The sequence below is a fragment of the Monodelphis domestica genome, chromosome 5 (assembly GCF_027887165.1).
Source record: "Monodelphis domestica isolate mMonDom1 chromosome 5, mMonDom1.pri, whole genome shotgun sequence".
Taxonomy (NCBI): Eukaryota; Metazoa; Chordata; class Mammalia; order Didelphimorphia; family Didelphidae; genus Monodelphis; species Monodelphis domestica.
The window spans coordinates 287,201,547-287,226,739 of record NC_077231.1 but is presented as its reverse complement, the minus strand read 5'-3'; the positions used below and the strand labels follow the sequence as shown (position 1 = coordinate 287,226,739).

The 25,193-nt window shown below is 37.2% G+C and overlaps 1 protein-coding gene across 2 annotated transcripts in view; it reads right to left on the bottom strand.

Annotated features, from left to right (window-relative positions):
• Window positions 1–25,193, bottom strand: part of PIK3R4 (phosphoinositide-3-kinase regulatory subunit 4) — a 62,604-nt gene that overhangs the window by 29,876 nt on the left and 7,535 nt on the right. For both annotated transcript variants that reach the window (XM_056800262.1, XM_056800263.1), the window contains exons 5-9: window positions 23,371–23,953; window positions 21,559–21,693; window positions 17,923–18,144; window positions 12,234–12,407; window positions 8,949–9,094 (exon numbers count right to left, since the gene is read on the bottom strand). In XM_056800262.1, coding sequence (XP_056656240.1) covers window positions 8,949–9,094; window positions 12,234–12,407; window positions 17,923–18,144; window positions 21,559–21,693; window positions 23,371–23,953 — 1,260 coding nt within the window. The remainder of the gene's footprint in view (window positions 1–8,948; window positions 9,095–12,233; window positions 12,408–17,922; window positions 18,145–21,558; window positions 21,694–23,370; window positions 23,954–25,193) is intronic.

Below are 25,193 nucleotides of genomic sequence, written 5' to 3'. Positions count from 1 at the left end.
TTTCAGTCAGCCAATCTAATGGGTATGAGGTGATATCTCAAAAATATTTTAATTTTTGCTTCTCTAATTATTAGTGATTTAGAGCATTTTTTAATCCAACTATTGATGACTTGGGTTTCTTCATCTGAAAAAGGAACGGCTCTCTTTCTTACAAATTTTATACCATTTTCTTACTGTCTTAGAAATGAGACATTTATCAGAAAAATTTGTTATAAGGATTTGTTTCCCAGTTTCTTGCTTTTCTTCTAATTTTAGCTGTACTTGTTTTGTTTGCAATGTTACATTATCAAAATTACCTAAAAACCTTTCTCTCATTTATTCATAAACCCTAACCCTAAAGCCCTAGATCTAACAGGTAATTTCTTTCAGGCTCCACTAATCTGCCTATGGTATCACTATGCCTAAAATGTGTATATAAATGAGCTTATCTTGGTATGCAGTGTAATAAGTTCATTTATGCTTTGTTTCTGCCAAACTACATTCGAATTTTTCCAGTTTTTGTTAAATAGTGAGCACTTAATTCAACAGTAGCAATCTTTGGGTTTATCAAGTTCTAGGTTATTGTCCTTGTTTCCACATATTGTGTACCTAATCTGTGCTACTGATAATAATTATTATTATTTCATTCTATTTCTTATTCAATAACAAATTGACTGAATTATTTATAATGTTAAGATGTAACTTAAGATTTGGTATTGCTACACTCCCTTCTCATTTTTTCCCATTGATCCCTTTGATATTCTTGATATTTGGATCAAATGAATTTTGTTATTTTTTTCCTAGCAATTTTGGTAATTTAATTGGTACAGGACTGAAAAAATTAAGTTAGGTACATTGACATTTTTATCATTTTATTTTACTGGCTTGGCCTACCCATCAACTACTAGTTTTCCAATTATTTAGATCTATTATATTATATATTATATATAATTACATGTAATTATATACAATTTAGATCTATTATATTATATAAGAGGGCTTTGTAATTGTGTTCACATAATTCTTGTTTGTGTCCTGGCAAGCTGACTTTCTTTTTATTTTATGCTGTTTAAATATTTTATTTTTATGTTATTTTAAATAGAATTTTTCCATCTCTTCCTTAAAAAATTTGCTTATAATATATAGAAATACTAATAATTGAAGTGGGTTTGTTTTATATCTTGCAAATTTGCTGAAAATGTTAATTGTTTCAATTAGTTTTTTGCTGACTAGGATTCCCCAAGTACATTAATCAGATCATCTACAGTAAGTGATGGTTTTGTTACATTTGTGTACACTCATTCTTTCAATTTCTTTTTCTTTTCTTCTAGCTATATCTACCATTTCTAGTAAAATATTAAATAGTAAAGGTTATAATGAAAATCTTTGCTCCATTCTTAATCTTACTGGAAAGGCTTCTAGCTTATCCCTAGTATAGGGAAGTCTTGCTCTTAGTTTTAGAAGGATGCTACCAATCATTTAAAAGAAAGTTCTGTTTGCTCCTGTGCTTTCTAGTGTCTTCTTCCCCAAGAATGGGTGTTGTATTTTGTCAAGACATCTACTGAAATAATTATATAGAACTTTATTGGTTTTGCTACTGATATGATTAATTACATTTATAGTTTTCCTAATATTGAAGTAGCCCTGTATTCCTAATATAAATCCAGCTTGGTCATAATGTATGAATTTTGTGATATATTGCTGCAGACTCTCTTCTACCATTTTATTTAAAATTTTTGCATCAATATTTATTAGGAACATTAACTGAGAGTTTTCTTTCTCTGTTTTTGCTCTCCCTGGTTTAGGTATCAAGACTAGATTTGTGCCAAAGAAGGAGTTTGATAGGATTCCTTCTTTAATTATTTTCTCAGGTTCTAGAGTATGTAAGAGAGAGAAACCCAGAGATTTTTGGAATAAAAGCCTGGATGAGCTACAAAAGGATTCTACCAGAAGCAAGGGTTGGGCACAGAAAAAGATTTGGAACTTTGAAAGGAGAGAAAACCCTGAGACAGTTGGATCTGCTCTCTTGACTTGAGACTTCCTGAGGAGAGGACACAATCTCTGACTGGATCACAATCCCAGAAACCTTTCTCCCCCTGAATTCCTGATCCCAACCCCTTTAAAAGACCAAAGTGGAAAAAGACTTGAAGAAAAGAACAGTTCACAAAGAAGATCTCCCTTTACCCTGAACTTGGGGACACCTGCTGTGCTGTGCCAAAAGTCAGGGTTCATTGCTCTGAACCCCTCAGGGGCTCAGGCCATCAAACCTGGGTCACCTAACTTTGGGGGAAAGAGTATTGTTCTCCCTCTTTCCCTCCTGAATCCCAATTTAACCTCCATTCCGCCTTGTCCCTTATCCTTGTCTCTCCTGAAATATACCTATTGTTAGGACCCAGAATTGACTCAAGCTTCATTAAAGGCAGCCCAAGCTGAGGGGAGAGAGAAGTGCCCTCTCTCTCCCCAGAAGAAAGAAGCTTGTTACCTTAGGAGAGCCTGGCAGTTGAGAGTGCAAGGGTAGTCATAGAGAAGAGGCTTAGTCAGAGAGGGCTGAAGGGGGGAAAAGACAAACTCATCCTTCCTTCTCCCTTTTGGCTTAACCATAACAACACCTCCTCCTCCTCCTTTGTCCCTGCCTTAGAGGACTCCATTCTCTTTCTCTCCTCTCCCCACATCTTTATTACAAGTATTGGAATTAATTGAACTTTAAGTATTTGATACAATTCACTGATAAACCTAATCAATGCTAAGGTTTTTCATAGCTTATTTGATTTCTTTTTTCTAAAATGGGGTATTTAAGTATTCTATTTCTTGTTCTGTTGACATAGGCAATTTATATTTTTATAAATATTCATTCATTTAAATTAGATTATCAATTTTATTGGCATAGGGTTGGTCAATACATTGCTCCTAAAATTGCTTTTGTTTCTTCTTTAGTAGTTGTGAATTAACTTTTTTCATTTTTATATTTTTGTAATTCAAATTAGCCAATAGTTGTTTCCCCCCCCAAAAAAAAACCCTAAATAAATCCTAGTTCTATTTATTTATTCAATTTATTATTATCAAATTTTTAAATCTTTCCTTTGATTCTTAGAATTTCCATTTTGTTATTTAATTTGAAGTTTTTAATTTGTTGGTTTTCTAGGTTTTTTTAGTTGCATGCCCAATTTATTATCTGCCCTTTTTTGCTTTTACTGGTGAAAGAGTTTAGAGATATACATTTCCCCAAGTATTGTGTGAAAAGGAATTCCTTATTCTCTTTATCTATTTTGAGTTAATCAGTCAAGAAACACCTAATTAACCTCTACTTAACACTGTTAGCCAAAAGTAAGAGAATTCACAAGTCACTTTCTTGAAGAGCTCCATCCTTTTAACCCAATCAATCAGAGACTTGTGAATCCTTTCATAAGAGTTGACACCCTCAGAGGATGAGAGGTAGATCCCCTAGACACTTCCCCTCTCACCAGTGCTAGGCAATTTGGAAGCTGAGATTGGCCCCTGTGAAGAGGGGAAGGGACAGGAAGCAACATGGAAAAAAGGACTATAAAAAGTCCTATATTTCTTCAGCTGGGGGTCTTTGGCTTGAATCTTCTGTTTGGAGCTTTGGCTGGTGACTTGCCTCTCGGAGGTGACTTTGGACTTGGACCTTGGCTTCGACTTGGGACCTTGGCTATTGGACTGTTTCTTGGGTGAGTGAGTAGCTGATCTTCCTTTCCTGGCTTCTGGAATGAGATCTGCTCTGGAGAGGCCTTTGCCTCTCAGGGAAGATTGTGTGGGTGGAACACCAGGCCCTCTGGTGAAAGATTATAGGCTGAGCCAAGCACAGAAGCCACATTTAGTGTGACAGGCTAGACATTTTCTCTATCCTCTTTTATATTTCTCTACTTTCACTTTCTACCTCTTTGTAAATAAAAAGCTATTAAAAGTCATTTTGACTTGAGCTATAATATTTTTTAATTGGGAACCACAATATTATCTTAGAATTCTCATATTTTAATCAAAACTCTTAATTCCTTACAACTGCTTTGGCTAAGGCCCACAAATTTTGGTTTGCTGTCACAATGTTGCATTAATTTTAATAAAATTGACTGTTTCTATGATTTGTTCTTTTACCTACTCATTCCTTAGGATTAAGTTAGTTTCCAATTAGTTTTTAATTTATGCTTCTGTAAACCTTAAAATTTCACAGACTTATGAATGTTAAAAATTTTACTCCACATTGAGGAATCCTCCAGTTCCCTACTTGAAATAATTCCCTACCAGATAGTGAGAACTCTACTTGAATGTGAAAACTCCTTGCTATGGGAGGATCTCTACCCCATCCCTACTTGGGACTGCTTTAGGGGAGAAAACTCCTTGCTAAACAATGAAAGTACTTGAAAACCATACTTATAAAGGAAAGGAGTTCTTTGAGCCATGCCTATTTTTGGAATTGATACAATGGGATGCTAAGTGCCTATAAAGGTGGGACAACTTGTAAACTACTTAGACCTAAAAGGTGAAAACTTACTCAGAGGTTTTTTCTTAATGAAATTAGTCGACATAGCAGCATTTTTTTTTCTGACTTACTAAAGAGATTAATCTACTCAGCTGTGAATTCAAAATGGGCTGTCTTTTGGAAAACATCTACAGAGATTGGTAGATGGAAGAACTTAGGGGAGGTGACATAGGAGATTTTTCCCTTAAAAATAAGAGCTCAAAGAAGAGCTGGAGGTCATTCTGAAACATTCAGATTGAGGAAGGACTGATTCTGAAACATTCAGATGGAGGAGGGAGCTGGTGAAAGCAGCTGAGATGATGCTGGCCTGGTGTCACTAGAATCCTTGCTTAGGCAGACTTTGTGGTGAGTGTTAAAAGACTGACTGACTGATCTCTCTCTCTCTTAAGACTCAGGTCTAGGCCATGTTGGCTTAAGGCCCTTCATACTTATTTCCTTTTTCTCTCTTTTCTTTAATTCCACATTTGTATTAATTAAAATCTCTATAAAACACAGTTGACTTGGGTATTTGAATAATTGGGAATATTTCCCTGGCAACCACCTTATATCTGATTTAAAACCAAGACACTGTAGTGAAACATATTTTCTGCGGTCAAATTTACTCACCCTCTCTTATATCTATCACAATTTATATCTTCCACCATTTTAACTCACTACAGTTTATGGGCTTCACTATTTTAAATCTCACACTTCATTGAATATATATTTATTTCATTAGGGTCAGAAAAAATGGATTTAATGTTTCTGGTTTTCTACATTTGTTTGTGAGGTTTTTGTACCTCAATAGATCAATTGTTTGTGAAAGGGCTATGCACAGCTGTGAAAGAAGTATATTCCTTTCTATTAGTATTCGTTATTCTCTAGGTCTACTATATCTAACTTCTCTAAAATTTTATTCATCACTTATTTCTTTGTTTATTTTATGGTTAGATTTATCTAGGTCTGATGGAGTAAACTGAGATTCCCCACTTTGATAGTTTTACTATTTCCATCTATAACTTATCTTTTCCTTTAAGAATTTAGATGCTATGCCATTTGTTCAGTATTGATATGAATTCATTATCTATAATAGTATTATAAATAATACATCTATAATAGCAAAATGCAGTTTCCCTGTTTATATCTTTTAATTATCTATTTTTCCTTTTGCTTTGTCTGAAATCATTATTACTACCCCTGTTTTTTTCACTTTGGCTGAAACATGATTCTCTGCTCAAGTCTCTTATTTTAAATGAGTACGTCTTTCTGTTTCAAATGCGTTTCTTTTAACAATATATTGTGGAATTCCAGTTTCTAATCCATTATGTCCATTTCCATTTAATGGGTGAGTTCACCCTAGGTACATTCACAGTTGTAATTACTGCATATTTCTCTATATCTTATTGTCTTATAGATTTCCTTCTTTTTTCTCTGTTCCTTTAGTCTGTTTTGATTTTAATATCTCTCCTAACTATATCTTCCCTCTTATTCCATGCCCCTCCTCGTTTCCTTCAACCTTTTTCCTCCTATCTCCTTATTGGTTCCATGAATTTCTGTGCCCCAGCTGTGTGTATATTTATTGCTCCCTCCTTTAACCAGTTCAGATGAGAATAAGGTTTAAGTGGTATCCTACTATCCCTACCCACTCCATTTAAGATAATTTTCCAAATTATTCCTCTCTTCCCTATTCTCCCAGTGCATTCCTCTTCACCACTCTTCTATTCTTCTTTTGAGATCATTCAAATATAATAAAATCACACCTTGGCCCTCTAATTAGACTCCCACTATGATTCCTGGTGACATAAATCTCTAGGGGATTAAATGTTTCATCGCCCCATACAAGAATGTAAACAGTTCACATTATCAAAAAAAGTGGAGTAAAAGAGCCAATGACTCAGAAAAGAAAGGCTGAGCCAGCTATAGAGCTCTGAAAAGGTTGCCATGAAGGTGAAATCATAAAGCCAAGAAATAATGTTAACTGAGAAAAGTCTACTCTCCCCTTTTCTAATACTACATCCCTATATCTTTTATGGTCAACTATTAATTGTTAGTTTCTATTATATTCCCAATAACTAATTTTAAAAAGTCTCTGGCTAGTTCTAATTTTTTGTATATTTTAACTCTCTTAAAGATGCTTTTTACCTAAAATATATAATATCCTATTTAATTCATTCCAAAAATTGTCTAACTTGTGAATTTTATGCCTTCCTCAGATTCCCCCCAGTCCTTGTTCTTTTGAAGTTCATACTGAGGTTTTGGTACACCGTCACTGCTTTGAAAAGGGGCTTAAATGCTATAGTTTTATCATTGTTCTTTCATACCTGAAATTTGTATGGCTGCAGAAAAATGTGATTATAATAATTCTAGGAGAAACTAAAAAAAAAACATTTAGTTCCTTATGATACTTTACTCATATTTACTTTTTTGTGTGGAGTCCTTTGTATATCAAATTTTCTACTCATTCCTGGTTTGTTTTTTTCATCAAGAATGCTTAAAAGTCTTTTTTCATTAAAGGTCCATTTTTTCTCCGTAGGATTATATTCAGTTTTGCTGAGTAGATTATTCTTGTTTGTAAGCCTCAATCTTTTGCCTTCTGGGATATCACATTCCCAGTTCCTTGAAGGTGGTGGCTACTAAAAATTATGTCATCATGATTGTGACTCCTTGGTATTTGACTTTTTTTCCCTAGCTGTTTGCAGAATTTTTCACTTGTGCTGGCAGTTAGGATTTTGGCTATAATATTTCATAAGTTTTCATTTTAAGGATTCTTTAAGAAGGTGACCAATAGGTTCTTTCAATTTCTACTTTGCCTTCTGGTTCTAAAAGATCTGGGCAGTTTTATGATTTCTTGAAATATGAAATCTAGGCTCCTCTTGTTCATGGCTTTCAGGTAGTCCTTTGATTCTTAAATTATCTCTCTGTTTTCCAAGTCAGTTGTTTTCCCCACAAGATATTGCATAATTTCTTCTATTTTCTTTAGAGTTTTACCTTTATTTTAATATTTCTTAGTGTCTTGTGGAGTCATTTGCTTTCACTTCACCAATTCTAATTTTTAATTACTTATTTTCTTCAGTAAGGTCGCTAAGGTACCTCTTTCACCAAGTTGTGTAATTTTCTTTTCATCTCTTTCTTTCATAGCTCTCATTTGAATTTTATAATTTTTTTTCCAAAAAACCCTTTCACTCTTCTAGGAATTCTTTTGGGGCTTGCTCTGTTTGTTGATGTGATTTCAAGTGATACTCCTCTTTTGTGATTGTGTCCCAAGTTTTCCTGTCACCAGAGTAACTCTTTATGGTCAAATCTTTGGACTTTATATTAGTCTTGAGCTCTGTACATTTAGAAGGGTGGAGGGAGGGGTGATGTTGATGTCCAAATGTTTGTCTTTTCACATCCTTCTACTACTTTCATAGCTTAGTCTGGGGGCCTACACTTTTTTAGTGCTCCCAAATCTGTGTGATCTGAAGAGAGGTCTGTTTATTGCCCTCTTCATCTAAACTCCATAAGTTTCTGACACAAGTCTATTGGCTTATGAATGGCTGAATTTCCGAAAACTGCTGCTGGACTTGGTCACTGTTCACTCACTGAAAGGTTCTGCTTTGGCCTAGGCCTCCTGACTGCAGACTTTGACCCTGGGCTAAAGATTAGAACCAAGTATCTGCTCCAGAATTTCTGGAACTTGCTCCTTGCTCAATGCACAGCTAGAATGAGGCCATTCTTCCTGAAAAATGCTCTTCTCCAACATGGATTTTTGATTTAGAATTGGGTAACAGGCCAGAGCTGCCAGATAGCAACCTGGTCCTATACTCAGTCATATTTCAAGGATCCCCTGGGCTCTCCTTCTGCCCCAGAACTTTCTGCCCTGATGGTCTCATTCCTCTTTCTGTCCCTGGGTGTAATAGTGCTCCCCACCATTGCTACCCTTGCTGACCTTTTAGTCTATCTTCCTAAGCTGCCCTGGTTCGAAAAAAGACTTGCTGTAATTTTTTTTCTTTAATTTCCCAATAAACATTCAGTTTAGTGCATTTTCTAGATCACTGTAGAGGAGGTATGCTGTGTAAGCTAGGCAAAAAGCATCTTCTTACTCTACCATCTTGACTCTGTCCTCTGCACACTAAACTTTTGAAAACAACTTTTCCCAAATAATCATAAATGCTGATTTTAGTCAAAATGAATTATGTTTCTTGCAATAAAAACTTAGAAGACTAACATTTGGTTCATCAAGATGTTTCCTTGCTAGATTGTATATCATCTAACAACAGATGCTTTACTATATTACATAATAAAAATGAAGATTAAAAGACACTGTATAAAATCATATCAGATGCCATTTAATTTTGATTACCATCAAGTTATCAGGTCTATAAAAGCAATATTGTCTTGCAAGGAATTGTAAGAATACTAATATCTAAGTAAACAGTAATTTATTTTTAAAATTCTCCAATAAACAAACAATCTTTGAACATAAAGAAAGAGTTCCAAGTCAGAAAAATTATACCTGTATTATTGGCTGGGTGATAAATGGATGAAGGTAAGGCATTAGTTTGCAGTAGACATCAGCAATGTTTAAATGATGGGCCACCACTGTTATAAATCCCACTGCACCATAGCGTATCCAGAGATTGGGATGACATAGAAAGGGTGCTAAAGAAAAGAAGAGAGAATGAAAGCAGTTTCTGGAATAGTCTCAACACAATCTGCCCAAAACATAAATTTATCAATTTCTTTCCCAACAATGCCACCAACAATGTCAACTTTGACATCATGCATAATGGATTAATTCATCAAGTTCTTTCTACATACTGTGACAATGGGATTAACTCTCCCCTTGCCCACTTTTAGATTTAATCATCAGAAGCATATAAACCCCTACATTTCCTTAAGTGAGGGGAGGTCCACATGCTAGACAACTCAGAAATTTCTGACTGCCCCCTCGGCAATCCTAAGAAAATTCTAAAACTGTCACTGGTCCATGTAAAGTAGAAGAAAAGCACAGGAAGTGATGCAAAGAAGGGTCTTTAAAAGTAGTTGCAGGGGGAAGCTGGGTGCCTCAGTGGATTAAGAGTCAGGCCTAGAGACGGGAGGTACTAGGTTCAAATCTGGCCTCAGACACTTCCCAGCTGTATGACTCTGGGCAAATCACTTAATCCCCATTGCCTAGCCCTTACTGCTCTTCTGTCTTGGAGCCAATATACAGTATTGACTCTAAGATGGAAGGTAAGGATTTAAAAAAAAAAAGTAGTTACAACTTCCTGCGATGAACTTTTTCTCCTTAGAACTTGGCCTTAGAGGAGCTCTAGCTTGGGACCTTGGACTACCATGTTGGTGAGTGAAAGGGGCTGACTCCTCTCCTGGCTCCTAAAGGGACTAGCTTCTGGAGAGGCCCCTGTCTTGGAGGGGATCTCGTAGCAGGAACCCTCACTTATTCACCACCAGCCCCTCCGATCCATGGTCCTCCAGTGGAAAGTTAACGAGCCCTGCCTGATTCAAACTGAGCCAGAGTAATTATCTAGTGTGATAGGATAGATACCTTTTCTAACCTCTTTCTCATTTCTCTACTTTCACGTTTTCCCTCTATTTTATAAATAAATACTGCTAAAAAGTCATTTGACTTAAGATATATTCATTTCAGCCATCATATTTCTCTTATATTTAGTCCTTAATTTTTTTTTATCCCTTACAATACTAAATTAAATTATCCTCACACATACACTCCATTATGATGAAGTTATCTATGCTGTATTCCTTCCTATAGGAATATATTCAAATATGAAAAAGGGCAAACATAACCTTCAACTAATAAAGAGAAGTTAAATAAGAACTTTATAGTTGATAGCCCAAATCTTTAACAATCTAAAAGTTTTAGCTGATGACTATTTATAATATTGAAATTAAAAACTTTTACATAGAAGATGTATTGATAAATATATAAAATGTCCCAACTGTTATTTTTCAATAACTCAGAATCACTTATATAACCATTCTCTAAGTTTCTTAAAATCAAAGAAGCAATTTCCCCATTTCTTTATTTGATCATTTCTTTTTTAATAAGCTTTGTCTGTTACATCAACTTCATAATACAGTAAACCTCAGATTAATGGATGTTGCCAAATAAACCAAAATGAAAAAGTGAACATATCTTTCATAAATTTAAAATCAACTTTTACAATAAATTCACCCAAGAAATCTTAAGTCCTTAATTATGATATGACTGAAATATACTTTATTCTACTTTTTCTTTCTCACAATTAGTTTACAATCTAATGGGGGAATAAAGTCAAAGTCAAATGATATAATCAACCAAGAAAAATACATAGAATTAAGGGAAAATGTAATTTCCCCTGACTTGACTTACAAATATAATTATATAAAGTCTAAAATATAGTAAACCTTACTAGTTTGGACTTACTTAGGGAGAACAATTAATAGGATTATAATTTATAATTGGAAGAGTTCTCAAAAGTCATCTCCTTCAATTCCTTCATTTTAAAAAAAAGGAAACTGATGCCTAGAAAGAGGAACTAATTTGTCCATCATCATAAAGGTAGTAATAAATGACAAAAAAGCGATTTAAACTTGAGCTCTTTAATTCCAAATCTAATGCTCTTCTATCAAACTGCTCTAAATTAAGATTTTCTTCTCAACTATTTAAGTCATATTGGTTAGTTTCACACAGGTCAACTCACCTTCTCTGAATATTAAATGGGTTATCGTATTGCTTTTGGAATACTACTTGAAACTTTTTTCTAAAAATGCAATTTTATTACTTATATGTATATATAGAAAATCCCTATTGCTTGTAAATCGAGGCTAAGGATTCCTTTGAATAGACAAACTCATACATAACTTATTATAAAATACAGAGTATCAGAACACCTTTAGGCAACAGCAACAAATGATACAGAGGATATGGTTAGGATAGTATGGAAGCTGCTACATCAATGATGAATCGGCAAATAACATAAACAGTCACAGAATTATAAAATTTAAAAACATGAAATCCAAATCTTAAAACTCAGACTGTTTCTTGTAATAACTCCAGCTAGACCAAATCTTAATCAGGCATGTGGGCTGGGTAATTCTAAAATTCTACAAAGTCAGTTCTTCTACATAGTTTAAATATGAGGTCTAAGACCATCTGTTTGCTTATGAACTTCTGTAACAACCAACATCCATAGCTCCTCATAACTCTTCAATGACTACCACGAGTAAATATATCCTCAAAGTCTAATGATTTGTTGAGCTATTAATTCTCCTTGAGGAAATAGATAAAAAACAATTCAATGTTTTACTGAAAAGGCAATTTTTCCAATTTGCTTTTTTCACTCAGTATAAAGCCAGTTGTCAATCTTCAACTGCTTGCCATATGAAAATAGTGATCAATGGACCAAAAATGTTCCAGATGCCTTTAGGTTTAACATATTTATAAATTTACTGGTTCAGTGTTAATTTTACCAATGTTTTAAATGAATTTTAAAAGCTGGAAATAAATGGATCAGTGTCTTCCAAAAGCAGACTGTGATAGCATATAAACAACTTTAAAGAGTAAGCCAGATCTGCTTACAATTACATGGGATTTCATGTGAAACTAACCAAAATGACTTAAAGGGCTGAGAACAAGGAAATCATTCCTCTGCTGAAGTGTGAGAAACAGGACCGACCCATATAATGATTTCAAATTGTAGCCAATGCTGATCCTTCCTCATGCCAAGGCATTTCTACAGATCCCTACCAGGTATCCTTCAACTCTCTACGAAGGCACAGTGAGCAGTCAGGAACTTACCAATATCACAAGCAAATTCATAGATGTGAGGTTTCTGCAACAGGCCTAACTGGCACATACAGGTGAGGGCATTGAGAGCCTTGAAGATAACAAATTCTTCTGCATCACTGAGGCCTTGTTGTAGCAGAGGCTTAAGGATAGAAGAACTCTGCCAGCCAACATAAGCAGCAACACCTGAAAAGCAAAAACAGTGCATAATGACAATGAACACATCATTTTTTTAAAAAGCAACAAAGGGGACTTAAAGAGGCCAAACCTATTGCCCAGTGATGCCAGAGGAAAGAAGCTACTTTAATAAATGCCATGTCTTCTTCCTCTGAGGAAATCAACACAAAATTCAATTACCATAAGCCAGAGGTAGAAGAATTCAGACATCAAATATGATCCAAATTTCTACTTGTTCTTGAACATTTGCTGTAAAGACATGAATTCCATTGATGGTATAAGGGTTAAAATAGGGGTTTTGATAAAATAAGAGAGCAGCTTTTTATAACAAGTTTTAATGAGAATATAATAAAGTTGTAAATTAATGTTATTCCTTTAAGCCAGAGAAAAGAAAACTTCTAGCAGCTTTTAACAATTAACAATTTAGTTTACTACTTAAAAATGCCTGTATCTACCTGTAACTGCCATTAGAGAAAGTCCAGCTGATCACCCTTCAGCTCAGCTTACCAGGCAGAATCAAAGCATATATGGATATATATATATATATATATATATATATCTTCCAATCATCAACTAATCACCAACCACACCACCAACAACCAACCCCCAATGACCACTCATGCCCAGCAGCCAACTTCCCCACAACTGCCAGCCCTAACTGTCTACAACTGACCACCCAACTGTCAGCAACTGACAGACTGCAACAGACACTGGTCTAGCAGGGGGCTCTCCGGTTCCTACTTCCTGTCACTGTGGCCTGGTTAATCCCTGCACATCTCTATAGTAAGAGGATTTCCAGGTCCCCCATTAAATTAAAAAAGGAATAAGAATCCCTTTTTACATGGGAAATGAGAATTTAGAGGGGTTGAAGAAGTCAATAGTTGAAGAAAGTCCAGGTCCATCCCTAGGACAACAAAGACTACTTAGAGGGAAGCAGCAACCTGCAGGGCAGGACAGGAAATGAAAAGCATTCTGTGGGCAGGAAGTACGTGGCAGTCTCAAGTGGGAGGAGAAGCTGCAAGGCAGCATGCGTGCCAGGCACTGCTGAGGTGGGTTCAGGAGAAGAATACCAATGCTTTCACGAATGGGCAGTCAGACCAGGCTCGGCAATGCCAGCTTTCCAACCATAATAGATTTGTTTCTTAATTTGAGCACATTATGAATCTCAATCAAGCAGCTTTTCAGGGCCTGCTAGCGCATGGTACAAAGAACAAAATAATCCCTGCTCTTAAAGAGCTAAGAGTTTAACATCAAAAAATAATGAGACACAAATATTGACACTCTCTCTCCGTCTCCCTCCACCATACAGACTATAACCAGGATGGAGATAAAGAGACAAGCTGTGATTTCATTGGTTTCCTGAGCTCCTAGCTGAAGGTCTCTCTCTGGCTTAGAGGATCACCTCGCAAGGTTTCCCAGGGTCGCTCAGCCAAGGTCCCAGACAGGACTTGCCCCGAGGTCTCTATCCACCACGTCACTTGTAATGAGGAAAAATTCATATCAATAAAGTCACTAAACACAATAAGGTCTGGGAGGGAAGCCACTGGCTGAGAGAATCAGGGAAGGTGGCTCTTCGGGAAGAGAGGGACGCCATGGATGTGAGGACAACCATAGGGAATGGCCAATGCCAAGTGAAAGACTCCGGAGACAGAGAGCCATGTGTGATGAACAGAAGGGAAAGCTGAAGAGAAGGATACATGGACCACAAGATAGGATGAGGCCCGGGTACAAAGAGCTTTAAAAGAAATTCCTTTTAGAAGTGCAATAGCCAAACTGTCCCAAAGAAGACAGGTCAGACTAATATCACATTAAGGCTTACATCTCATCAGTGACCATGACTGTCATTTTATGGCTGGGCCTCAGCTTCCCCATCTCTAAACAGGGGAACATGCCTAAAGTATCTACCTCACTCATACAGTTGCTGAAGATAAATGTCTATAACTATGAAATTTTTTAAAGTGCAATATAAATGTCAGTTACTATTTATTTCCTCTATATATCACTAAGTCTCACAGAAACTTTAAAATCATTCATTTTCCTGGATTATCAGAAAGCAAACTAAAGCTTTACAACTTGCTATTACCTTACAACAAAGTTTGTAACCCAGAACAGCTTCTGATCAGTCTAAAAATTATTTTTTAAACTTTTTGGTTTTATAGTTACAAGCCATTAACATGAAGTGGAAACTGCAATATAAGACGTGAATAATATTAAGAACTAACTTTTATACAGGGCTTCCTATGAGCCAGGAATTGTGCTAAGCACTGTACAATGATTATCTTATTAGAACCGCATAACAAGGTACAGGCTATTATGATGCCCATTTTACAGATAAAGAAACTAAGGCAAAAAGAGTGACTGGCCCAGGGTCACACAGCTACAATGTGTCAGGCCAGATCTGAGCTCAGATTTTCCTGACTCCAGGTCTGGTGCTCTGTGCACTACAGTGCCCCCGTGTTGGTCCCCTCACTGGGCGCCTCCAGCACCCAATACAGAGGGATATCTGTACCATCTAAAATCCAGAACTCTGGAACTTCATCTGACAGACGAAAGGCATATTCTGTGTACTCTGCTAAAATGGAGAGTAACGACAATGCACTGAAGTTTTAAATCAAGTAACAGCAATGAATCCCAAAAAGAGAATCAGAAAACCTCCATCTCCTCTAGGGAACATGCAGGCAGGAGATTCACAAACCCTATACCATTAACCTGCAAAAACCTTTGTCCAGGCATGAAGCTCCAGTTTCCCATTAGCACACCAGTGCCCAACAGGAAGCACAGACACTGCCTCTGCCTCCTGGGATAAGCTCTTGGATGCTGCCACTCTCATTCAGACAACAGTCAGGCAGGGGCCAATGACCTCTCAGCAAATGCCCCTGACAATACCGTCACATGTCTGCTCCTCCCCAAAAAGGAAAAACACAGCAAGGTTTCCCATTTCTTTCTGAGGACAGTGTATGAATGCCAAGAGAAACTTCTTTGTGAACATCAAATTTCAAACCATGTGGCCAATCAGGTACAAAAAGAAAATGAAAAGTGAACAGAAAGCAGACAGGAACAATGGTTCATCCTGTAAAACCATGCAAATTCTTCACATCTATCTTTCTATAAAAGGTCAATAATGAAGACTTAGCAGAATGCAACTGAACAAGGACTTGTTGAGGAACTCCTACGTGCAGGGCATTGTATGTACGAGGTATGCTGAGGATACCAGCCCCAAGAGGAGAGTCTTTGGCCCCCGGGGTTTACATTTTATCAGGGAACAACATGTACAAGATAGTAAATAACAGGTAATCTGAGAAAGATGAGAGCATTAAAACTAGGGAGTAAAAACATTCAAAGAGAAGCAGATCATAAATCTTTCCCAGCTGGAGGCAGATGGATTCTTAATAAAACAAGGGACAAAGGGAATTATAAAACATAAAATCGATCATTTTGATTACATAAAATTGAAAGCTTCTGTACAAACAAAACTAATGATCCAAGATAAGGGAAACAGTTGAATTGGAAAAAAAAATCTATGCATCAAATTTCTCACAGTGGGTTTAATATCCAAGTTACCTAGCAAGTACATAATTAACAAATACTTAACTAATTTAACTACCTAACCACTACATAAGACCAATAGTCTTTTCCCAGTGGATAAGTGAAAAAAGATATGAACAAACTGTTCTCAAAAGAATCCAAACTTTTAATCATCACATGAAAAAATGCGTCAACTCACTAAGACAAGACAAGCAAATTAAATCAATCCTGATACCATCCCTCACACAGAAAAATGGCAAAGGGTAGCAAAGATAGGCACAAGAATGCAATGTTGGTAAAGCCATCAATCAGTCTAACCATTTTGGAAAGTCCTCATAAATGCCAAAATAATTCTAGGAGCATTTTGTTATGGTAGCAAAGGACTAGAAACCAAGCAGATGCTCTGTGCCTGGAGAATGGCCAAGAAAATTGTAGTATGTGGCTGTGATGGAATAATACTGTGCTGTCAGAAATGACAAATATAATAAATATAGAGAAGCATGAAAAAACTTATGTGAACTGATTTGAAGTGAAGTAAACAGCCGAAAAATCAACATATACCATGACTACTACAATGTAAATGAAAGAGCAACCACCACGAAATAATCAAGTACCTGAACTAGTAAATGGGGCAAATTCAAGAAAACAAAGCAAAAAGGGTTTATCAAAGGTTCAAGGAACTGTAGGTGTAGAATATCAGAAACTAAATGGGTACATGATACTCAGTAGCACAGAGGAAAATCAAGGCCAGAGGAGCTTAATCCAGCAGGAGTAACCACACAAGAGGCTTCATCAACCCAATCACAGCTGGGAAGTTGAAAAAGGAAGACTGTGCTTCCTGACTTCTCCACTGAATGCACAGAGAAATCTGACAACTGGACTTTGGGCTTCTGGCACAGGTTTAATCAAACCTAACTAAAATAAAAACTGCGTGTGCTATTTTCAGTGATTAGACCCAAAGACCAAAATGACCAGTCATCATTTCATTTGGAACTTTTATTTAATACAGACACTAGAAATGATTTTCCTGAAACTAAATGAAGCTTAGAATTACTGTGAAGAAGAAAAATTACTGCTTACTAAGTCACAATGCTAAGGGGTGGAGTGATAAAAGCACAGGGGAAAACAGGAAGACAGATGTCTCTGAGTATCTGGTGGTCATGTGGTAAAGGGACTGCCTGGCCCAGAGGTCAGAGCTGGAAGCAATAGGTGGAAGTTATGGAGAGAGAAAGACTTGATCATAGCTTAAGAGAAAACTTCTTAATAATCAGATTTATTCACAAGTAGAATTGCAAATAAATTCCATTTGTTAGGGTTCCTGAAAAAGGAAGTCATTACAAAGTGGGCTAGGTCAGAGATCCAGAATATGTTTTGTATCCTGGGCCCCTTTCATGGGCTCTGAAGCCCCAGGGTCCTCTTCTTAAAACCAAGTTTTCAAACACAAAATAAAATACACAGATTGCAAAGAAAATCAACCAGATTCAATAGTTATTAAAGCATTAGGGAAAAAAAGTTCCAGGACCCCAGAGTAAGAAGCCTGGACTAGAAAGTCCCCTAGGTCCCTTTCAAAAGAGAGATTTACTGGCACCCTGATGCAGTAAAAATCATAGTGCGAAACAAGTTTTTAGATATATTTTTATAACATATTTAAAATAAGAACTACACGGATGAAAATTTATACATGACCTCTTATTCTTAAACTAAACAAGTATGAAGGATGAAAAATCCTATAACAGTATTGCCACATTTCATAAATCTGTCACTGGACACAGAGGAAGCCAAAGGATCCAGGGTGAAATCCTGACTTTGCCATTTTGATAGCTGACCCTTGGGCAAGTAATGCAAGTTCCCTGGGCCTCAGTTTCTTTGTCTCTAAAATAAGGGGACAGGACTAGATGGCTTCCAGAGTCCCTTCCAGTTCTAAAATTGGCATCCTGTTATATGACAGATTAAACTTCATTTTGAAGGTGAATTTAAAAAAGCAAAGTAAAAAACATACCAACAATGCTGTCAAAAAAAGCTCCACGGAGATGCCAATCATTCTTATCATTTAGGAAAGTGATCATGTGAGACAGTAAGACATCATTGGCCTTCTGACGTCCAAAAAAGACACATAACCGAGTGATTCCATTTTCCATTAGGGTTTGCTTCACGATATTTTCTGGGTCACTCAGTAAGGTAACAACTTTCTGCTGGACCATTTCATGTAAGGCTTGGAGCTCTGCAAATAGAGATTTAAAAGGAGTTAGACTATGATCCTGGGCAAGTCATTTAACCCCAACTGCCTAGCCTTTGCCTTGGAACCAATACTCAGTATGGATTCTAAGATGGAAGGTAAAGATTTATTTTAAAAAAAGAAAAAAAGAGGCAGTATTAACTCATTTGGGGAACCATAAAAACCTTTCTTCTTACTACCTCACAAGAATACATAAACTATATTACTGCTAGTAGCTGATCTCTGATTAGAAAAATGTTTCTAAAAATCCCAAGCTCTGAGTTGGCAGAAATACTATTCTATTTTGCCTCAAAAGATAAATGAAAAAATATCCTAATTAAGAAATATTGCATACATAATCATTATCCCTCCAAGTGATAAAAGTCCATCCGTGAGAATCAAGAAACAGGGAAAATACAGATAAGGACATTAACATTTCCATAAGTTAATTCAATCAGGAAATAAATGAAATATTGTCTTAATTCAGTGAATAATTGGATATTCAGGCTCAATTAAAAAATAAACAAACCAGTCTAGTTTCAGTAAGAGTTGATACAACAGATATCTCTAAAGAGCCAGGGATCTCAGAGGAGACTCTGGCAGCAATGGTAGTATAGTCCTTAGGCCCTCTGTCATAGGTAGAGAGGGTCTGGGATTCCTCTACATCCCAGAGGAGGAGAGCAGGGCTGCCTGCACTAGGAAGGCCAAGGTTAAACCTAGACTTAAGCCTATGTAACAACCAGAATCGCTGCCACCCAAGGGGTCCATCACCTATCGAGCCAATACCACCATAACCCTCTTCCTTCTACCAGTATCTAAAGTGGGGATTCCCTTGCTCACAAATGTTTATCAAGATGTTCTATCCCCTTCTCATGTCTCCCACACCCCCTGCTTCCATTCCCTTCTCTTTCAACTAATAATCTTGTCATTTCACTGGCCATTCAGCATGCCTATCCTCTTCTTTCATTCTCTTTATCTCAAAATGCCTTGACATAATTCTCTCTTTTTCCTCTAGACTCCGACAATGATGTGACCTTTCTCTTTCCCAAGGCCAATCCTTCTACATGTGCACTCATTCCTATTCTTTCCCAAATTCTCCAGGAGACTGTATCTGCAATCACCCCAACTCTTGCTATTTATAATCTTCAACTTCTCCCTATTAACTAATTCCTCCCCCAAATGCTTTCAAAGTATGTCAAAGTCTACTCTATGAAAAAAAAACTTCACTAGTCCATACTACCTCCTCTCAAGCTATCATCTCTCTCCTCAATTCTCAGCCATTTCTAGGAAAAAACTGCCTCTACTTGCCTCCACTCCCTCGTCTTTCACTCATCCACAACTCTTTGCAACTGAGATTCTGAACTCAATACTCAAATGAAACTTCTCTAAGATTAACCATAATTTCTCCACTACCAAATGTGATGTCTTATGGATTATAATCCTTCTTGATGTAGGTATGCATTTGATATTGACAACCACTCTCTTCTCCCAGATATTCTCTACTGTCTGTATTTCTCTCTACTCCTTTTCCTGGTTTACTTGACCTCTCTATTACCAGCTTTGCACCATATCATGTGCATAACTTTGGGTATTCTCTAAAATATTGCCCTATACCCTCTTCTCTCTCCATGCTCTTTTTCTCCATGACCTCCATCAGCTCCCAAAAATTTAATTATCATTTCTAGGTGGATAACTCATAAAGCTATTTATATTTTATTAGACATTTTGCATTGGACGTCCCAGAGATATCTCCAACAGAATTCATCATCTTTCCTTCCAAGCCCACTCTCTTCTGAAATTCTGCAGCCACCCAGGCCAGCAATCTGGGGGTCATTCTCAGCTCTCTGATTCTGACTCATTCTCCTACACATCAGATTGGTTGCCAAACTTTTGCCATTCCTACCCCCAAAACATTTCTTGTTCCTGACACCATCTTTCTACTTATCAAACACCATCTTAGTTTGGGCCCTCAATGTCTTGTGGCCAGACCATTGCAATTGCCTTTTTTATAGGTCTCTGCTTTAGGTGTCTCTGCAATTCAACCCGTCCTCCACACAGCTGCCAAAAGGATTTTTCTGAAGTGCACATCTGACCATGTCCCTTCTCAACAGATTCCAGTGGATAGTCATGCATTTAAACTCCTCCCTTTAGCTTCTAAAGCCCTTCACAGGAGGGCCCCCAACCAATCTTTACTGCTACATCATACAATATTTCTCTTTATACCTCATACGATAGTCTCCTTTCTACATTTCACAGTTCAAACTGGTCTTACCTCTGTTCTACTCACACACACGTGCACACCATCTCTCTGCATGCCATCCATCCTTCATGTCTCGAGAGCACACTCTCGCCTCTGCTTCACAGAATTCTTCTCAAGACCCAGCTCAAGTCCTACCTTTCCTGATCTTCTCCTCCATTGTTAGGTGCTCTCTTCCCAATCCTCTTATAGTATTCTGTCCAGATTTATTTACTACATACTTATATATGTACGTGTCATCCTCAATAGAATGGAAGCTCCATTAGAAGGGTGAATTGTTTCATTCTTTGGCTTCTCAATAGCCGGCATAGTGCTTGGCACATAAATATACACTTTCTAAATACTGATTCATCAAATCTCCACCTAGAGCCTTTAGTTTATTCCAAAAGTAGGAGTGATTCCACCCTGTGTTATTAAAAAGCCTTATTCAGTCAAACACCTCATGATTCTATTATTCATCTGACCCTTCAGTCTAATTCAAAGATCACTGCTATTTGTTGACCATATGGCTTTATACACATCACTTTACCTCTCTGGCCTCAGCTATAAAATGGCTTCTAAGATCCTCTTGAGCTCCACACTTCTGCAAGTCTACATTTCTTTGGGTGATTCTGAATCCTTTCATTCATTATTTGGTGAGCATCTATTCCAGGCATTACAATGTGCTCAGTGCTGTGATGCGTGCTAAAAGGAAAAAAAGCGGGGCCCTGGACAACAGGGAGCCTTTCTGTAGTTACCAAACAGAAGAGACCAGCTCTGAAAAGGAAGCTCACAGAGAAGTCCTAAGGCAAAGGCTTTTTTATTTATTATTTAAGGACATCAAAATACATTTAGATGAGGAGACAGAAGTTGGGATTTTTTAACTACTGTTAACTCCTGCAGATTTAAAAAAGACAGAAATAGTGATGTAAAGATTAAAGTTTCCCTGGGAGAAATATAGAAACAAAAAAAAATCTAAAATATGCAAAAATATATAAAATTAGAATCTGAATATGGAATTACTAAGCATGGTAAAAGCGTGGTCACTGTTTGGTTACAGAGTAAGGGAGGAAGTGTGCTCACTTCCCAGCTTTGTTTCAGACTTCCTCCCCCTGGCCAGGGCTGAGCTGGTTAGTCCAAAACCTCTGAGAGGAAAGGCAGCCTGAAAATGAAAGCCACATTACCTGTGTCATAATTTTCACTGGGGTGTGAAACTTCATCTAATTCTTCACTATTTGGGTCATTTTCCATATTGAGATTTTTCAGCTGTACCAACTCCAGGAATCTCAAGGCAGTTTCTGCCAGTAATGCTATGTTTTCTATAAGATGAAGAAAAACAATGAAAACAATCATCCTTATTAATATAATCTTATATCAGAATCATTTTCATTCTGTACTACCCCATTCCCCCTCCAAAAAAAAATCTTGTCTTACAACTAGGGAAAATATTTGAGCTGTGTAATACATTATCAAAATAACCAAGTTAATCAAACTTCTAATTACTAACCTCATAATTCAGTTTGCTTTCAAAACTATGAACCTCAGAAGGCACTCTTGTAACCTAAACCCAAAAATGAATGTTATATGTTCCAAAAAGGTTGCCCTAAGCAATGCCATTGATAAAACCTGTGTGAATAATACATCATACTGAGAACCACCCTAAAGTCTGCTCTCTACATAATGCCCATCAGCAGATCCCTCTGACCAGGGTACTAAGTCCAGGGGACTGTTAAGTATCTTAACAGATTCTGCTGCAGGTGCTATCATCTCTAGCTTGATTGTAACAAAAAAGGGAATTGGGGAGGAGAGCTAGTCCCCTGTTCATCTCCCCTCCCAGCAATCAGAGGCTTCTTTGATCTTTCTCTCCTCTCACCCACCCTCATTTCACAGAATGGAAATTTCAGAGGTCACGCTACACCAAGGCCAGGCCTCTCAGTTCTCCTCCTCACCAGTACAGCCTGATCCATTCCAGCACTATGAGTGTCAGCTCTAAGCTTTGGATCATCTGCATGTGTGTCCCTGGGCAAGTCTCTTCTGTTTGATATCACTCTATGGGAATAACTGCCTTTTGTCCTGGCTTTTCACCCAATGTCCCATTTTCTCAAAACCAATTAATGACGTTAAATCAAAGTAAAGCTTGCCTAAGAGCCCCCTCTTGGCACCAGGCAAACACTATCCTGAGAAAGGAGTCTCTAGATTAGAAGATGGTCTGATTAAATTAGCAATTTACACTTTTCCTATTTCCCACCCTAACCACTACTTCCCAGCTGTCAATGATTTGACATCATTGGAGAAGGATGAAATTCCCAGGTTCTTTCTACACACTGGCATTTTAGTATTCAAAAAACAGACTAAGGAGCTAAGGATTGTAATGAATCTCGATCCTTGTACCATGCTATGTAATTGGATGAAGCTCTACTGACACACTTGGAACACTTTTTAACTGAATACTCCTAAGTCTTCAAAGCTGTTCCCATTGGGAGGCCTTTAGGCCATGTGTTCTTGGAGCCAATGCCATGTGAGCACTAATGCTGACTCCTGGGTGCATGGAGGAATGACTGCACTTGTTCTCTTTTCTTGGTCTCTGAATTGTAGTTGGCTGTCTCTGACACTGACTGGGGGGATTTTTTTCTTTGCTCCACTTGGTATGGTTTCGTTTTACTTACATTTGATAAGTCAGTTAGTTTAGTTAAGCACTTAAGCTAATTCTATATTCCATAAATGTGTAACTTTACAACTCCCTAAGAAGTTCTAAGAATCTGTTCTCTCCAATCATTACTTGCTACTAAAAAATGTCAAGAGTAGGAAGACATCTAGAAGTCATTAAAGTTGTAACCTTATAACATCATCTCAAAACACCTTTTTAAATATATGTGACCTTAGTTTTAGAAGAAAAACCTTAATTCCCACTAAAATTAAAGAGAATTCTGTAAGGATTACAGTCAATAATGTACAAAAATGTCTATGTAATCAGTAGTTAGAGGATAAACTCTTACCAGCATAAGCAAGCCTGACAATAGTGGCTTCATCTTGAGCCAGATGCGCTATTCCTGGCAAAATATACTCCGGATAGATATTGATATCATTTCGGGGCACCTCTTTGACAAGAGCCAGAACCTTGGTGAGTGTCCTCACAGCTTCTGCCCTCACCCTGGGCACAGAGTCATTGCTAAAATGCAAAAGATAAGGTGTGATGCGATCCAGAAGAATTTCTACACTTAACCTTGGGGCCAAGTGTAGTATGAGCTCCAAAGCGGCCAGTTTGGAGTCACAAGACTTAAGGGTCTGCAGACAAGAAGTGATAACAGACACCAGAATCACCAGTCCATTCTCTTTTGTCTCGCCCTCAGCTTTTTCTGTTCGATCATGTCCACAGAGATTGTGGACGATGTTATCCAAATCCTTCCTTATGACCAGGATACGCTCATCGGCAGAGAGGAATGTCTCCTTAGCAAATTGGGCCATGTAAGGCTGGAGGAACGTGTAAAATATTTCAGGGAAGGCATTGCCACGCTGTTGCTTTAAGTAATCTTCAGCCTCTAAACGTTTCTCAGGTTCACAATGGATCATTTGGGTCACCTGCACCAAGCATGAATGAATCAAAGAGAATATATAGGTAGTTAGAAATCCTAATTAAGCTAAGATGAAAAATGATATAAGAATCTTTATGATGGAAATTCATAACAGAGTAACCTCAGAGCAATGTAGCAGCCTGGGGAAGTCCAAGCTAATGTCCCTCTGCCCACATTTAGAGGCCTAGAGGACACCACAGAACCAGAGAACAGTGTGAATGATGCAGAGATGCCATGGATGGAAAGCTAGGTCCTGGAGTTCACTGATCAATATATGTCAGTAATAAATGAGTCATCCAAGTTGCCACTTGGATCTCACTGGACTACCAAAGATTATTAGGAGGTCAAAAATTCAGCAAGAAACACCAGTTATCCAATATTGATGCAGAGATGGAAAGAAGAAAAAAAGTGGTTCATTAGTTCTGTTGGTTGGTGGATCTATGCTTGCTTTATAAATAATGGTGTGATGAAGGATTCAAATGAATAAACTGTCCAACAATTTTTAAAATTGCTTATGACCATGTCATATCTATATATCACCTGGAAAAGGTAGTGAGTTCTATTTAAGTATGTCATTCCAGATCATCACAGGTTTCACTGTCTGTTCTATCCCACATGAACGGTTCAAAGTTTTTATCAGCTGTTTCCAAAATCTCACTATATGTTCTTGGATCTTATCAGATATTTAGAATGACAAAATCCTAACATTCTGAAGTCAAAAAGGACCTTTCAGTTCATCTAATCTGACCTCTTGGCACACATCTCAGACACAAGACCACTCTACATCTAAGACAGGAAGGGATTTAGCGTCACTTGAATACTACCAGTGACAGAGAACTCACTAACTCAAAAAGGTTAGGAGGCACAGGGAATGGTGTGCCCGGCCTGGAGTCAAAGGTCCTGGATTAAAATCTGGTTTTAGACACTGCTTAGCTTTGTGGCCCTGGGCAAATCACTTAATCCCAAGTGCCTACCCCTTTCCACTCTTCAGACTTGTACTCAATACTTGTATGGATTCTAAAATGGAAGGTGTTTGTTTTGTTTTGTTTTTTAAAAAGGTAGTAAAAGTCCATTCCATCTTCATACAGCACTAAGTGAGCTGAAATCTGGCTCTTAAAATTTGGCTAATTTTTCTACGGTTGTTCAAATAACTAAAAACAGAAAGTATATCCCTGCTTATTCTTCTCTTCTCAAAACTATATGTTCTCTGGTCCATCAGTTATTCACAACAAAAAATTCCATTATCT